This window comes from Pecten maximus, chromosome 14, assembly GCF_902652985.1.
Source record: "Pecten maximus chromosome 14, xPecMax1.1, whole genome shotgun sequence".
Classification (NCBI taxonomy): Eukaryota; Metazoa; Mollusca; class Bivalvia; order Pectinida; family Pectinidae; genus Pecten; species Pecten maximus.
The window spans coordinates 1,730,153-1,745,017 of NC_047028.1; the positions used below are offsets into that span (position 1 = coordinate 1,730,153).

Here is a 14,865-nt window from a genome sequence, read left to right on the forward strand (position 1 = left end):
CACGAGACTTCGTGAAATCCGGATTATCTGATATCGTTTCTTATTTTAGTATCGACATATTACTTCCGGCAAAAAGAAATCGCTGTATCCGTCGTCGAAGGTACGTTTAGTGATACTGTAAGCAGCTTTTTATCCCCACAAAATTGCACTGATATATGACCATAACAGTAATCGAATTTACCCACTTCCCAGTTTAACTTTAGTTCATCCCACGTTAGGTGGTTAAAGGAACACAATCTGAGACGATAGTGGATACTGCCAAAAAAATGAAACCTGCACTGCAGTAGACGATCAGATCATATGAACGGATGAGTGAGTAGGCCTAGTGAATACTCAGCTAACGATCAGGTGATGGGATATGAGATTACCAATAATTATCAGGGCACCTAGTTGACCCTTGCGATTTAGCCGTTTAAGAAGTCGAATAACTATTTCTCAGACATGTGTCTGGTCAAAACAGACATGCATGTGCTTTCAAACCCAAGAGTCAAATTTGTTTTTGGGGAGTCAAACTCACACTTTCAAGGATCTACTTGACGCCCTGGATTATGGCTGTTACAGAGGCAGATACATGGCTGACCGCATGTAGATAGCAACTGTTGATAATTAGACTTATTAGTACCTGTTTTATCACGATATAGGCCTACTGTAGCCCGAGTTTTCTCTGGCCCTGTCACCATGTCTGGCGTACATGTAGGGCCAGAGCGCACTACTATATGAAAACGTGGAATTATCCGACACCGTTTAAATTTGGTGTCGCTAAGAATTTGGAGCAAATACAATAAAATCGGGTGTGACATAACACCTAGAACGAATATTCATACCCTGCCTACACTGCTCTCCAGCAGGGTATGAAGTCCCTCCCATTGCCGATAGTGTAGCAAGCCCCGATGCGATTCACATCGGGCAGTATTAGCAGTGGTAAAATTTTTCTCAGATAAAAAAATCACATGTAAATTGATGATTCTGGTATCTATTATGAATATTCAAGCAACAAATTAAACCTGCACATTACTTCAAATGTTTGACAATAAATAGTAAAATCCAAAACGAGCAAGACACCCGGAGATATCAGTTCAAACATACCGCTATCTTTGATACAAGTGTAAAGGTCAATTTCCTTATAAGGAAATCAAAATAAATTGATGCTAATGAGGTTTCCGCGAGATTTCAACAGAAAAACAGATTCGGAGTAATATATCTCTGTAAGGAAGGTCAATTCATTCTGAAATTATTTAATTACGCAAAGTAAGATTCGCTTTCTTCACAAGAGTTACAAAAGAGTGGTTATATATCTCTGATTATGTATTTATTTATCGTAGTAGCTTCATCCATATATGGATCACGGGTTCCATATTTGGGTTAGAATCCTCGCGAGAGTTCTTCGAGAAGTATCATGGCGGTTCACAGAGACAACTCCGAGCAGTATGATATCAGAATATGCGAATTAAAGATTTCTAGATTAGACGGTAGGCCAATACATTGCAAAATTGTATTAGAAATGTTTAATTATACGAACTATTACTCCAAAATTAAACGATATCCGCTATTTGTAGCATTTTCGAGGTTCACTGTTTTGCTACATTACGAGCAATGGGAAGGAATCGTAGCTCTGACGACGACCATCTGTCAGAAATTGTCCGTCTGTCGTCTAGAGCTACGTTATCGCAGCTACATAACACCTACCTTACATAAAATTATATGGATAAATGAGATATTTATTTACCCCAGAACACCCATTTAGTCCCATCTAGGTGTTTTATTCCGTCCATATACGTATAAACCCTCGCTTTATGCTAGTCAAATAACTAATAAGTAAAAAGCATTCAAATGAATTATGCTGTTCAGAGAAAATACAAATTCTTTTAGATCTGTCTGTGGCCTCGATCAGCATAACGTTATTGTTGTGGAAACAGTACTAGTAATTAAGTCACAGCAAAGGAACTTGGTTACTTCATATTTGAATGCATTGTTTATCAAATATAGATCATATCTGTATTATAAGAGGTCTGTCGGTAATTAAATTTTAGTTATTTATCCTGACATTTGAATAGTGGCAGGGTATACGTAAAATATTAAAGATTACAAAAAATTATCCTAGTTATCAAATGCAACAATTCAATCCTTCAGCATTGCACTGACAAGTCTTAGAAGGACAAAGTGCTGAATGATGATTAATTTTTTGGCTCTTCTGTATCTTAACTCTCAATTTGTATTGAAAGGTGCTGAATTATCCAGTCTTTTGTACAATTCTTGGTGTACGAAAACTTAACATGTTTGAATCAATTTAGGTAATTAAAAAAAAAAGATAATATTTTCTGATATGGTTATATTAGCTATAGCTCCATTATTTTCTAGCTTTGAAGTTATGATAAAAATAAGATCTCCAGAGATTTTATAATTTTTCTCTGTTTAAACGTGTTGCAATATATTTAGAAAACATCAAGTGAGCTGCTAAATTTGTGTCCTTCACGAATTCCCTACACCAGATATTAAAATACTTTTGAGGATAGATATTTGGGTCTAATTAGTTTTGAGTTCAAAGGACTTATAACAATGTAGTTTGATCGAGTCCCTGTCTTGCATATTTTTCCTTTTATACAGATATAGTGACTGACAAATTTTAGTGGAAGACTAATGATAACCAATGTCAGTCTTGTTACAATATACATATTCCTTTTTTAAGGGATAGAAAAATTGAGCATATGTTAGCAGCAATTTTATTGATTATTTTAGTTCCTTTTTCACAACATAAAAGTACAATTCCACAATTTGATGTAACTTGGATATTGAAAAGCCTGTATTTTTGAAAATTACCAATAAATTATGTTTACAAATGTAAGTAAACAAGGTAAATTTTGCGATTTCGATATGTAAACTATATATACGTGTGGGGTTAATTTTGGCGATCAATCCACCAATTTGTAGTTTGAGGTTAAGCCAATTGATATCCGAATAATACGTGTGGGGGGAATTTTAGCAATCAAAAGGACTCTGCGTTATAAGAGTAAATTACCCCCTCCCATAAATTTCCACATTACATTAGAACAAAAGTATAACGGGACAGAACAATATATATGCCTGTCCCATGCCAAAAGATAAATCCATTATTTCATCAATATAAAGTATTTTACAATCCAGATATATCTATTTTCACAGACATACTTGTAAAATGCCCCGCCGAAGTGAGAGTTCTAGTGACACAGAAACTTCCTCCGGGTCCAGCATCGATGACCGCCGTCGCAGACAGAGGAGCAGCAGTTCAACTCCTCCACGGAAACAATCAAAATATAGCAGAAACTCACCTGACTATAGTCATAAGCAAAAGTCAAGGTCACCAGTAAGAAGGCAGTCAAGGTCACCAGTAAGAAAAAGATCAAGGTCACCAGTAAGAAGGAGGTCAAGGTCACCTGCGAGAAAGAAGTCAAGGTCACCTGTGAGAAAGAAGTCAAGGTCACCTTATAGACGAAAATCTCCTTACAGACAGAGATCAAGATCACCAACAAGGAGACGAAGAAGGTCACCGTCTAATTCTCCAACCAGACGGACGTCTCCAGAATACAAGAAACCATCAAGGAGGTCAAGATCAAATTCACCAAATAGAAGAAATTCAAGGTCACCAGATTTCAAGACCCCTAAACCACCTAATTGGAGATGGGGAAATGGAGCCCCTGATGAAAATGGCTATGATAGAGGTCATAATGGTCAGCAAAATCGGTTTGGAGGTCAAGGTCGTGGAGGAAGGCATAGTGGAGGTCATGGGGGACATGAAGGGAAGGGAGGAAGGATGGCCAACAATCAGCAATTACCAGAATTTCTAGACAGGTAATATGGATGGAATATGTATATGTATAATGTGAAAAAATGGAGTATCTAATTCTATATGAATAATTATAATTGATATTAGAATATTTACATAGCCTTAGAAACGCATAATGTATTCATATTATAAAATTCACAAAAAGCTATTTTTAAGATGAAGCCTAGGTGAAAGGACTTTTAACGTTCAGTTGTGTTATTACGTGTATAATGTGATTATTGTTTGTTATTTCATGGGTTCTCTTTACAGGAGACGATGTGAGAGGGAACGCATAGGTGTTTGTGGGGCTCCTGAAGTCTGGGGAACATCTCCAAGTCATTTAATGGATTCAGAGTAAGTATTGGGGAACATCTCTAAGTCATTTAGTAGATTCAGAGGAAGTGTTGGGGAATATGTTCAAATCGTTTAATAGATATTTTTATAGACTATAGTCGACTAACCCATACACCACCGCAGGCGACTAGTGTCGACTTTTTTTATAGACTATAGTCGACTAACCCATACACCACCGCAGGCGACTAGTGTCGACTTAGCTTTGCACCGCCACAGACACCATTAGTCGACTTAGCCATATACCGCCACGGGCGATTCAAGTCGACTTACCCACACAAAACAGCGGGTGACTATAGTCGACTTACCCATACACAACCACAGGCGACTATAGTCAACTTACCCATACACCGCCACAGGCGACTATAGTCAACTTACCCATACACAACGGCGGGCGACTATAGTCAACTTACCCATACATTGCCATGGGCCACTATAGTCAACTTACCCATACACCGCCATGGGCGACTATAGTCAACTTACCCATACATCGCCATGGGCCACTATAGTCAACTTACCCATACATCGCCATGGGCGACTATAGTCAACTTACCCATACATCGCCATGGGCCACTATAGTCAACTTACCCATACACCGCCATGGGCTACTATATTCGACTTACCCATACATCGCCACAGTATTAAAAAACCTACATTACTCGTTCCTAGTCTAAATACTGACTACTACATGACTGACATGAAACATACATGTATGACTGCGACTTGTAAACTATACTATACTCTATCCCCTAACATAATAATTTCTAGCAGTAACCTACATAATCTACCTACAACTATTCCTATCAGGGAAAGAGAGCCAAACCAGTCTTGTCAAGACTTTTATTCTGACCATATGAGTGAGGAAGGGAGAGCTGAGCCAGGCAGTCCTATAGGGACTTTCCATCTGACTGACGAACTACACAGGTGTACCGTCATAAATAGACAACCGCAGATTTGTATTATATACATTGCCTTAATCATTACAGGTCTGAAGAGGAAAACAAAATTAAGAAGAAACATAAGAAAAATAAACAAGAAACAGAATCAGAATCTCTAAGTGAAAGTGACAGTTCTGACTCAGAAGGTAAAACTGTTTGATCTATCATCAGGATATGTTGAACAATGCTGTTTACAGAGAATCACATCACAGTGCATCTATGTCTTTATATGTACATGTATGGGGAAATGGACAGATTTTATTTTGAAAATATAAAAAAAAAAAATTAAAGCAGAAATTTAGTTTCCTGTACCAGTAAAACATTACAACTTCATAGAATAATATTTGAAATTTAGGGTGTGCTTGGTTTCGTTATTTCTGAAGTCATTTTTATTCAAATTTCTGTTATCAGAAGAAAGGAAAAAAAGGAAACATAAAAAGAAAAGCAGTAAAAAGAAAAAGAAGAAAAGCAGCAAAAAGCACAGGTATAGTATGAATGATAAAAAAATCATTGTGTGATATGTATTTTTGTTCTGTAAGGCTAGAGTATTTGACTGTTGTATAAGGCTAGAGTATTTGACTGTTGTATAAGGTTAGAGTATTTGACTGTTGTATAAGGTTAGAGTATTTCACTGTTGTATAAGGTTAGAGTATTTCACTGCTCAGTCAGTAATAGATTATTTTACTGCTCAGTTATAATGCTGCCCGCCCCCCCCCCCTTTTCCCCTTTTTTTGGGGGGAAATCCTGGATCTTCATTTGCCGCCGGGGGGAACCTGGCCCCCAGACCCCTCGCCAAAAAAAATTGTCTTGCGTCTATGGCACTCACATTATTCCTAAATTACTCCACCCCACCCCCCACCCCCCACCCCCCACCCCACCCCCAACCCTTTTCGAAAATCCAAGCCTTTTCAGTTATAATGCTAGATTATTTCACTGCTCAGTAATAAGGCTGGAGTATTTCACTGTTCAGTAGTAAGGCTGGAGTATTTCACTGTTCAGTTATAATTATAATGCTAGATTACTTCACTGTTCAGTAGTAAGGCTAGAGTATTTCACTGTTCAGTTATAATGCTAGATTATTTCACTGTTCAGTAATAAGTCTGAAGTATTTCACTGCTCAGTAGTAAGGCTGGAGTATTTCACTGTTCAGTAGTAAGGCTGGAGTATTTCACTGCTCAGTAATAATGCTAGATTACTTCACTGTTCAGTAGTAAGGCTGGAGTATTTCACTGCTCAGTAATAAGTCTGAAGTATTTCACTGCTCAGTAATAAGGCTGGAGTATTTCACTGCTCAGTAATAAGGCTGGAGTATTTCACTGCTCATTTTTGTGCTTCAATAGTTAATAGCAAGAATTGCTGCAATGCAGAAAATGATGTTTGATTTTTCAGTAAGAAGTACAAAAAGGAAAAGAAAGCTAAGAAAGCAAGGAAGAAGTTTAAACAAAGTGAGAGTGAATCGGAAAGTGAGAGCTCCGAAGAGGAAATTGTCTGGGTGGAGAAGAAAAGTGAGAGCCCTTACCTAATGTTATAACGGCATGGTGAAAAAACAAATGACGATATTTGCATTTTAATTGAATAAATTAGACAAAATTGTGATGGTGATGTTGACCTTTGAATTCTGATACAAAGTGTGTATCTTATATATATAACTGATGTTTAAGGTTTAGGCAGATGATAAATAAATAGTTTATATTTACAGAGAGGCAAGATGGTGAAGGTAGCGATGAGGATATTGTTGGCCCTGTTGAACACATGGAGTCATCCGTCACCAAACAACTAGAGTGAGTTATATCTTGGATCACTTTCTTAACTGTAACTGTGTAGAAGGAAATGTTGACCAATAGGTTCTCTACAGCAATATTACCACCATGTGGGTGGTCAGATACTCACAGTAATAGTACCACAATGTGGGTGGTCAGATACTCACAGTAATAGTACCACAATGTGGGTGGTCAGATACTCACAGTAATAGTACCACAATGTGGGTGGTCAGATACTCACAGTAATAGTACCACAATGTGGGTGGTCAGATACTCACAGCCATAGTACCACAATGTGGGTGGTCAGATACTCACAGTAATAGTACCACAATGTGGGTGGTCAGATACTCACAGTAATAGAACCACAATGTTGGTGGTCAGATACTCACAGTAATAGTACCACAATGTGGGTGGTCAGATACTCACAGTAATAGTACCACAATGTGGGTGGTCAGATACTCACAGTAATAGTACCACAATGTGGGTGGTCAGATACTCACAGTAATAGTACCACAATGTGGGTGGTCAGATACTCACAGCCATAGTACCACAATGTGGGTGGTCAGATACTCACAGCAATAGAACCACAATGTGGGTGGTCAGATACTCACAGTAATAGAACCACAATGTGGGTGGTCAGATAATCACAGTAATAGTACCACAATGTGGGTGGTCAGATACTCACAGCCATAGTACCACAATGTGGGTGGTCAGATACTCACAGTAATAGAACCACAATGTGGGTGGTCAGATACTCACAGTAATAGAACCACAATGTGGGTGGTCAGATACTCACAGCAATAGAACCACAATGTGGGTGGTCAGATACTCACAGCAATAGAACCACAATGTGGGTGGTCAGATACTCACAGCCATAGTACCACAATGTGGGTGGTCAGATACTCACAGTAATAGTACCACAATGTGGGTGGTCAGATACTCACAGTAATAGAACCACAATGTGGGTGGTCAGATACTCACAGCCATAGTACCACAATGTGGGTGGTCAGATACTCACAGCAATAGAACCACAATGTGGGTGGTCAGATACTTACAGTAATAGTACCACCATGTGGGTGGTCGGGTGGCACTGTGGTAACATACTCACCTTTGACCTATAGGTTTCACCTGCTGGTCCTGACAGATTTTCCCTGGGTACTCTGGTTTCCTACCACAGACATTGACCTTTGACCTATAGGTTTCACCTGCTGGTCCTGACAGATTTTCCCTGGGTACTCTGGTTTCCTACCACAGACATTGACCTTTGACCTATAGGTTTCACCTGCTGGTCCTGACAGATTTTCCCTGGGTACTCTGGTTTCCTACCACAGACATTGACCTTTGACCTATAGGTTTCACCTGCTGGTCCTGACAGATTTTCCCTGGGTACTCTGGTTTCCTACCACAGACATTGACCTTTGACCTATAGGTTTCACCTGCTGGTCCCGACAGATTTTCCCTGGGTACTCTGGTTTCCTACCACAAACATGTCCCTTACACACTTCTATTGAGGTCAACATTTAGAGTGATAAGTATCAGTTGATAACTTATTTCACACTTGTTGTAAAATAGATAGATTTACATACTGTACTAGTAGAGATTGAGTTGACATGTAAATGTTTGTGTTCTATTTATACCCTTCTGTAATGGTTTCCCATTACTATAGGTATTTGTCATATAAATGTGATGGAAACAATAATCCTTATACATTGTAGATGTGCGTTATCTATAACAGGTAGAATTTACCTCCCCATTTTGAAAGCTAAATTTACCCCGACCCAGTGTTACAAGACTGCAATAAGGAATTCAAATTTCCATACAGTTTTTTCGTCCGGGTCCAGGGTCCATTGAATTAGGATTTTTTTATGCAACAAAATGTGAAATTGGGAAAATAGAGGAAAGTGAAATTCAAACAAATTCATGTTCTTTTTTATTTCATTTAGTACTGACATCATTCTGTTATTTATTCAACTTTCCACATCAAGTATATTTAATCTTGAAAAATTGACCTTTGTATGGGGAATTTTCAGTGGCAAATTAGGAACTTTCACAAGATTTTCTTTAGGGGAATGGGTTTATTTTAATGGACCCAGATTCTATTGTAGGAAAATCCAGGGCAATTAATTTCATTATTCTACAAATAACATCATGGGTGGCAAGGGGGTAGGAGTTGGGCCCTGGGCGATAGTTCTAGTTTGAAGTTAAAAGGTCCTACTGAAACTTGATTTAATACTTCCAGCTATGGTAAGGGCCTGTTGTGATATAAACTTGATTTTACTTCCAGCTATGGTTATAAGGCCCTGTTGTGATATAAACTTGATTTAATACTTCCAGCTATGGTAAGGCCCTGTTGTGATATAAATTTGATTTAATACTTTCAGCTATGGTAAGGCCCTGTTGTGATATAAACTTGATTTAATACTTCCAGCTATGGTAAGGCCCTTTTGTGATATAAATTTGATTTAATACTTTCAGCTATGGTAAGGCCCTGTTGTGATATAAACTTGATTTAATACTTCCAGCTATGGTAAGGCCTTGTTGCCAGGAGAAGGTGCAGCCATGGCAGCTTACATTGCGGAGGGCAAGCGTATTCCACGCAGAGGAGAAATTGGTCTCACTAGTGATGAAATTGTGTCGTTTGAGGATATCGGATATGTTATGAGTGGAAGCAGGTTTGTAGTAGTTTTAAATGGATAGATTTTTCTGACAGGTAAACATACTGTTTTGTAAACCCTTATTTTTCAATAAGCTTTCAAGAATATTTCTTTTCAAAAAAATTTCTCAAGAATAAATATGTGTGAATCGATTGCATCCTAAATGACCGTGAATTACTATGAACAAGCAGAGAAAGTGTATACAAAACCTCTGACAATTTGTTCATGCATTTGAACTACATTTGACGTCTATATACAAATTGTATCTGATAAAGTTACATCCTCCCCAAGGTGAATAGTTCCGTTATCATGTTTTTTTCTTGATTTGTAAATATCTTGTATTTCTACAGACATCGTCGTATGGAGGCCGTGCGTCTACGTAAAGAGAACCAGATTTACAGTGCGGACGAGAAGAGAGCTCTAGCCAAATTTAACCATGAAGAACGTTCAAAACGCGAGACAAAGATTCTGTCACAGTTCAGGGAAATGGTGCGAAAAAAGACAGGAAACAAGGACTAATATTAAATTATTATGCGAGAAAGACATTGTTGTGATGAGGAATCTAATCATCCTATGGTGGCTGATGATTTACATGAGGACTTGTCCAGACATTATATTGACTTAATAAATCATCGCAAAACATTTGAACTGTACAGATTCAACAAAGTCATACATAGTTGTACATTATTGATGCAGTAATATAATTTTGTTGAGAATAAACAATGTTTTATATGTAACTGCAGACTAAGCTATGGTTTTATCACTTCATCACAATTTGTATGATATACCAATACACAACCTAATATATAGTGTGTAATAGGGATATACATGGAAATTCTGCTGCAGCTCCAACCAAACACTGCTCTAAATAGCATGTGACAGACATCACAATCCACCAGCCAGTTACAGGAGACTCCACCTCAATATGAGTCTATATAGACTAACGAGATGATATATTGACATTATAGACAGTTGTTTACTGTATACAGGTCTATATAGACTAACGAGATGATATATTGACATTACAGACAGGTGTTTACTGTATACAGGTCTATATAGACTAACGGGATGATGTATTGACATTTTAGACAGGTGTTTACTGTTTACAGGTCTATATAGACTAACGAGATGATATATTGACATTATAGACAGGTGTTTACTGTATACAGGTCTATATAGACTAACGAGATGATATATTGACATTATAGACAGGTGTTTACTGTATACAGGTCTATATAGACTAACGAGATGATATATTGACTATAGACAGGTGTTTACTGTATACAGGTCTATATAGACTAACGGGATGATATATTGACATTATAGACAGGTGTTTACTGTTTACAGGTCTATATAGACTAACGAGATGATATATTGACATTATAGACAGGTGTTTACTGTTTACAGGTCTATATAGACTAACGAGATGATATATTGACATTATAGACAGGTGTTTACTGTATACAGGTCTATATAGACTAACGAGATGATATATTGACATTACAGACAGGTGTTTACTGTATACAAGTCTATATAGACTAACGAGATGATATATTGACTATAGACAGGTGTTTACTGTATACAGGTCTATATAGACTAACGAGATGATATATTGACATTATAGACAGGTGTTTACTGTTTACAGGTCGATATAGACTAACGAGATGATATATTGACATTATAGACAGGTGTTTACTGTATACAGGTCTATATAGACTAACGAGATGATATATTGACATTACAGACAGGTGTTTACTGTATACAAGTCTATATAGACTAACGAGATGATATATTGACTATAGACAGGTGTTTACTGTATACAGGTCTATATAGACTAACGAGATGATATATTGACATTATAGACAGGTGTTTACTGTGTACAGGTCTATATAGACTAACAAGATGATATATTGACTATAGACAGGTGTATACTGTATACAGGTCTATATAGACTAACCAGATGATATATTGACATTATAGACAGGTGTTTACTGTATACAGGTCTATATTTACATTCTGTGTTGCATTTGCCTATATGTCGTTTGTAAACCAAATTGTATTCATCAGAGTGTATACTACAATTTACAGTGATTCGGTCAGAGTAGGGATACAGCCCCAGGTGTTGCTGGTCAAAACAATGGTCCCCAGTTACATTCGGCCAGGAGAGATTTCGAATGCTAGCATTTATCTACGTAAACCACCACAAAAAAAGTAACGCAAGTTATAAGAGTAAAATTTAATAATAGAAAAAATGAAGTCGACCGACTCGACACAAAATTATTATAAGCTCTATTCCTGATCTATAGGAAGTAATCAAATTGTCACTGTCGTCACACAGGGGCTCGTTGTTGAATTGTCAGAAATGCTAGACACGACAACATTTAAAGTCCAGCATTTTAAAAAAAAAACATCTTGCGAAAAATCGGCAGTATCAACATGGTTTCTGGTTGTGTATGCATACTGAATTATAGTTATGTGGTTATTCACTGATGTCAAAGGCCTACCTTACTCCAAAATCGAGCCCCTGTGAAGTTGAACATCGTCTGCTAAGTTAGCGACACTGATGTGACCGGTTAGACTGGATTCTGTTTCTAATGAAATATCCTTGGAATTGTTTTAACCTACTGTCAAGACGACGTTCATTTAGAATTTAAGAGGTGATGTTCCTCTGAAAATAACATAAATCCAGTCGATAGAAACATAAGTGTTTCGAGGAATCGAGTCTGTCCTGTGCAGTACCCATTCAACGCCGCATCACTTCTAAATTTTAACCGTATATCATGCGCCGAAAAACGGCTTTATTTTTAAACAATCAGAAATTATGCAATTGTGAACAATTTGAAGATATCTACAAACTTTTATAAAATATAATATAAAGCCAAATTGTGCAAAAAACATTTCATGTGATTGCTATTGTTAACGACATGAGGGACTATATTATTCCTTCTGGAAATTTCGGCTGTTCCGGTATTTGAACTTGATGACGTCAGTGATAGGAGAAGCGGCAAATTTAAACGCGTCTTAAGCTACAGTAAATAAAATAAAATTATGAATGTAAATATAAGCATTGAACTGTTACCAAATGGTAGTATACAGTCGATATTAATACAATTTGGGTGACAGATAAATATTTCATGTCGCCCTAACGGGCGACATTCTATTTATCTGTCACCCAAATTGTATTCATATCGACTGTATACTACCATTTGGTAACAGTTCAATGCTTAAATATAGACTAACGAGATGATATATTGACATTACAGACAGGTGTTTACTGTAAACAGGTCTATATAGACTAACGAGATGATATATTGACATTACAGACAGGTGTTTACTGTAAACAGGTCTATATAGACTAACGAGATGATATATTGACATTACAGACAGGTGTTTACTGTATACAGGTCTATATAGACTAACGAGATGATATATTGACATTACAGACAGGTGTTTACTGTATACAGGTCTATATAGACTAACGAGATGATATATTGACATTACAGACAGGTGTTTACTGTATACAGGTCTATATAGACTAACGAGATGATATATTGACATTATAGACAGGTGTTTACTGTATACAGGTCTATATAGACTAACGAGATGATATATTGACATTATAGAAAGGTGTTTATTGTATACAGGTCTATATAAACTATTGACTATAGACAGGTGTTTACTGTATACAGGTCTATATAGACTAACAAGATGATATATTGACATTACAGACAGGTGTTTACTGTATACATGTCTATATAGACTAACGAGATGATATATTGACTATAGACAGGTGTTTACTGTATACTGTTCTATATAGACTAACGAGATGATGTATTGACATTATAGACAGGTGTTTACTGAATACAGGTCTATATAGACTAACAAGATGATATATTGACATTACAGACAGGTGTTTACTGTATACATGTCTATATAGACTAACGAGATGATGTATTGACTATAGACAGGTGTTTACTGTATACAGGTCTATATAGACTAACGAGATGATATATTGATATTATAGACAGGTGTTTACTGTATACAGGTCTATATAGACTAACGAGATGATATATTGACATTATAGACAGATGTTTACTGTATACAGGTCTATATAGACTAACGAGATGATATATTGACATTATAGACAGATGTTTACAGGTCTATATAGACTAACGAGATGATATATTGACATTACAGACAGGTGTTTACTGAATACAGGTCTATATAGACTAACGAGATGATATATTGACTATAGACAGGTGTTTACTGTATACAGGTCTATATAGACTAACGAGATGATATATTGACATTATAGACAGGTGTTTACTGTATACAGGTCTATATATAGACTAACGAGATGATATATTGACATTACAGACAGGTGTTTACTGTATACAGGTCTATATAGACTAACGAGATGATATATTGACATTACAGACAGGTGTTTACTGTGTACAGGTCTATATAGACTAACGAGATGATATATTGACATTACAGACAGGTGTTTACTGTATACAGGTCTATATAGACTAAAGAGATGATATATTGACATTACAGACAGGTGTTTACTGTATACAGGTCTATATAGACTAACGAGATGATATATTGACATTGTAGACAGGTGTTTACTGTATACAGGTCTATATAGACTAACGAGATGATATATTGACTATAGACAAATGTTTACTGTATACAGGTCTCTATAGACTAACGAGATGATATATTGACATTACAGACAGGTGTTTACTGTATACAGGTCTATATAGACTAACGAGATGATATATTGACATTACAGACAGGTGTTTACTGTATACAAGTCTATATAGACTAACGAGATGATATATTGACTATAGACAAATGTTTACTGTATACAGCTCTCTATAGACTAACGAGATGATATATTGACATTACAGACAGGTGTTTACTGTATACAGGTCTATATAGACTAATGAGATGATGTATTGACATTACAGACAGGTGTTTACTGTATACAGGTCTATATAGACTAACGAGATGATATATTGACATTACAGACAGGTGTTTACTGTATACAGGTCTATATAGACTAACGAGATGATATATTGACATTATAGACAGGTGTTTACTGTATACAGGTCTATATAGACTAACGAGATGATATATTGACATTATAGACAGGTGTTTACTGTATACAGGTCTATATAGACTAACAAGATGATATATTGACATTATAGACAGGTGTTTACTGTATACAGGTCTATATAGACTAAAGAGATGATATATTGACATTACGGACAGGTGTTTACTATATACAGGTCTATATAGACTAACGAGATGAAATATTGACATTACAGACAGGTGTTGACTGTATACAGGTCTATATA

The 14,865-nt window shown here is 36.6% G+C and overlaps 1 protein-coding gene and 2 long non-coding RNA genes across 3 annotated transcripts; all 3 read left to right on the plus strand.

The window, feature by feature from the left end:
* The first annotated feature begins 1 nt into the window (after position 1).
* LOC117341956 (NF-kappa-B-activating protein-like) lies at positions 2-10,241 on the plus strand. The gene is made up of 9 exons (XM_033903844.1): positions 2-100; positions 3,160-3,825; positions 4,070-4,153; positions 5,137-5,234; positions 5,500-5,572; positions 6,478-6,593; positions 6,788-6,869; positions 9,371-9,520; positions 9,853-10,241. Exons 2-9 carry the CDS (start codon positions 3,173-3,175, stop codon positions 10,019-10,021), a joined length of 1,425 nt encoding a protein of 474 aa, XP_033759735.1. The 5' UTR covers positions 2-100; positions 3,160-3,172; the 3' UTR covers positions 10,022-10,241.
* On the plus strand, positions 6,899-8,953 carry LOC117341957. Its single transcript, XR_004535720.1, has 2 exons — positions 6,899-7,969; positions 8,047-8,953. It is a non-coding gene; the product is annotated as an uncharacterized LOC117341957 (long non-coding RNA).
* A 261-nt stretch (positions 10,242-10,502) lies between the features above and the next one.
* On the plus strand, positions 10,503-13,798 carry LOC117341958. Its single transcript, XR_004535721.1, has 3 exons — positions 10,503-10,731; positions 12,787-12,906; positions 13,661-13,798. It is a non-coding gene; the product is annotated as an uncharacterized LOC117341958 (long non-coding RNA).
* The last annotated feature ends 1,067 nt before the right edge of the window (positions 13,799-14,865 follow it).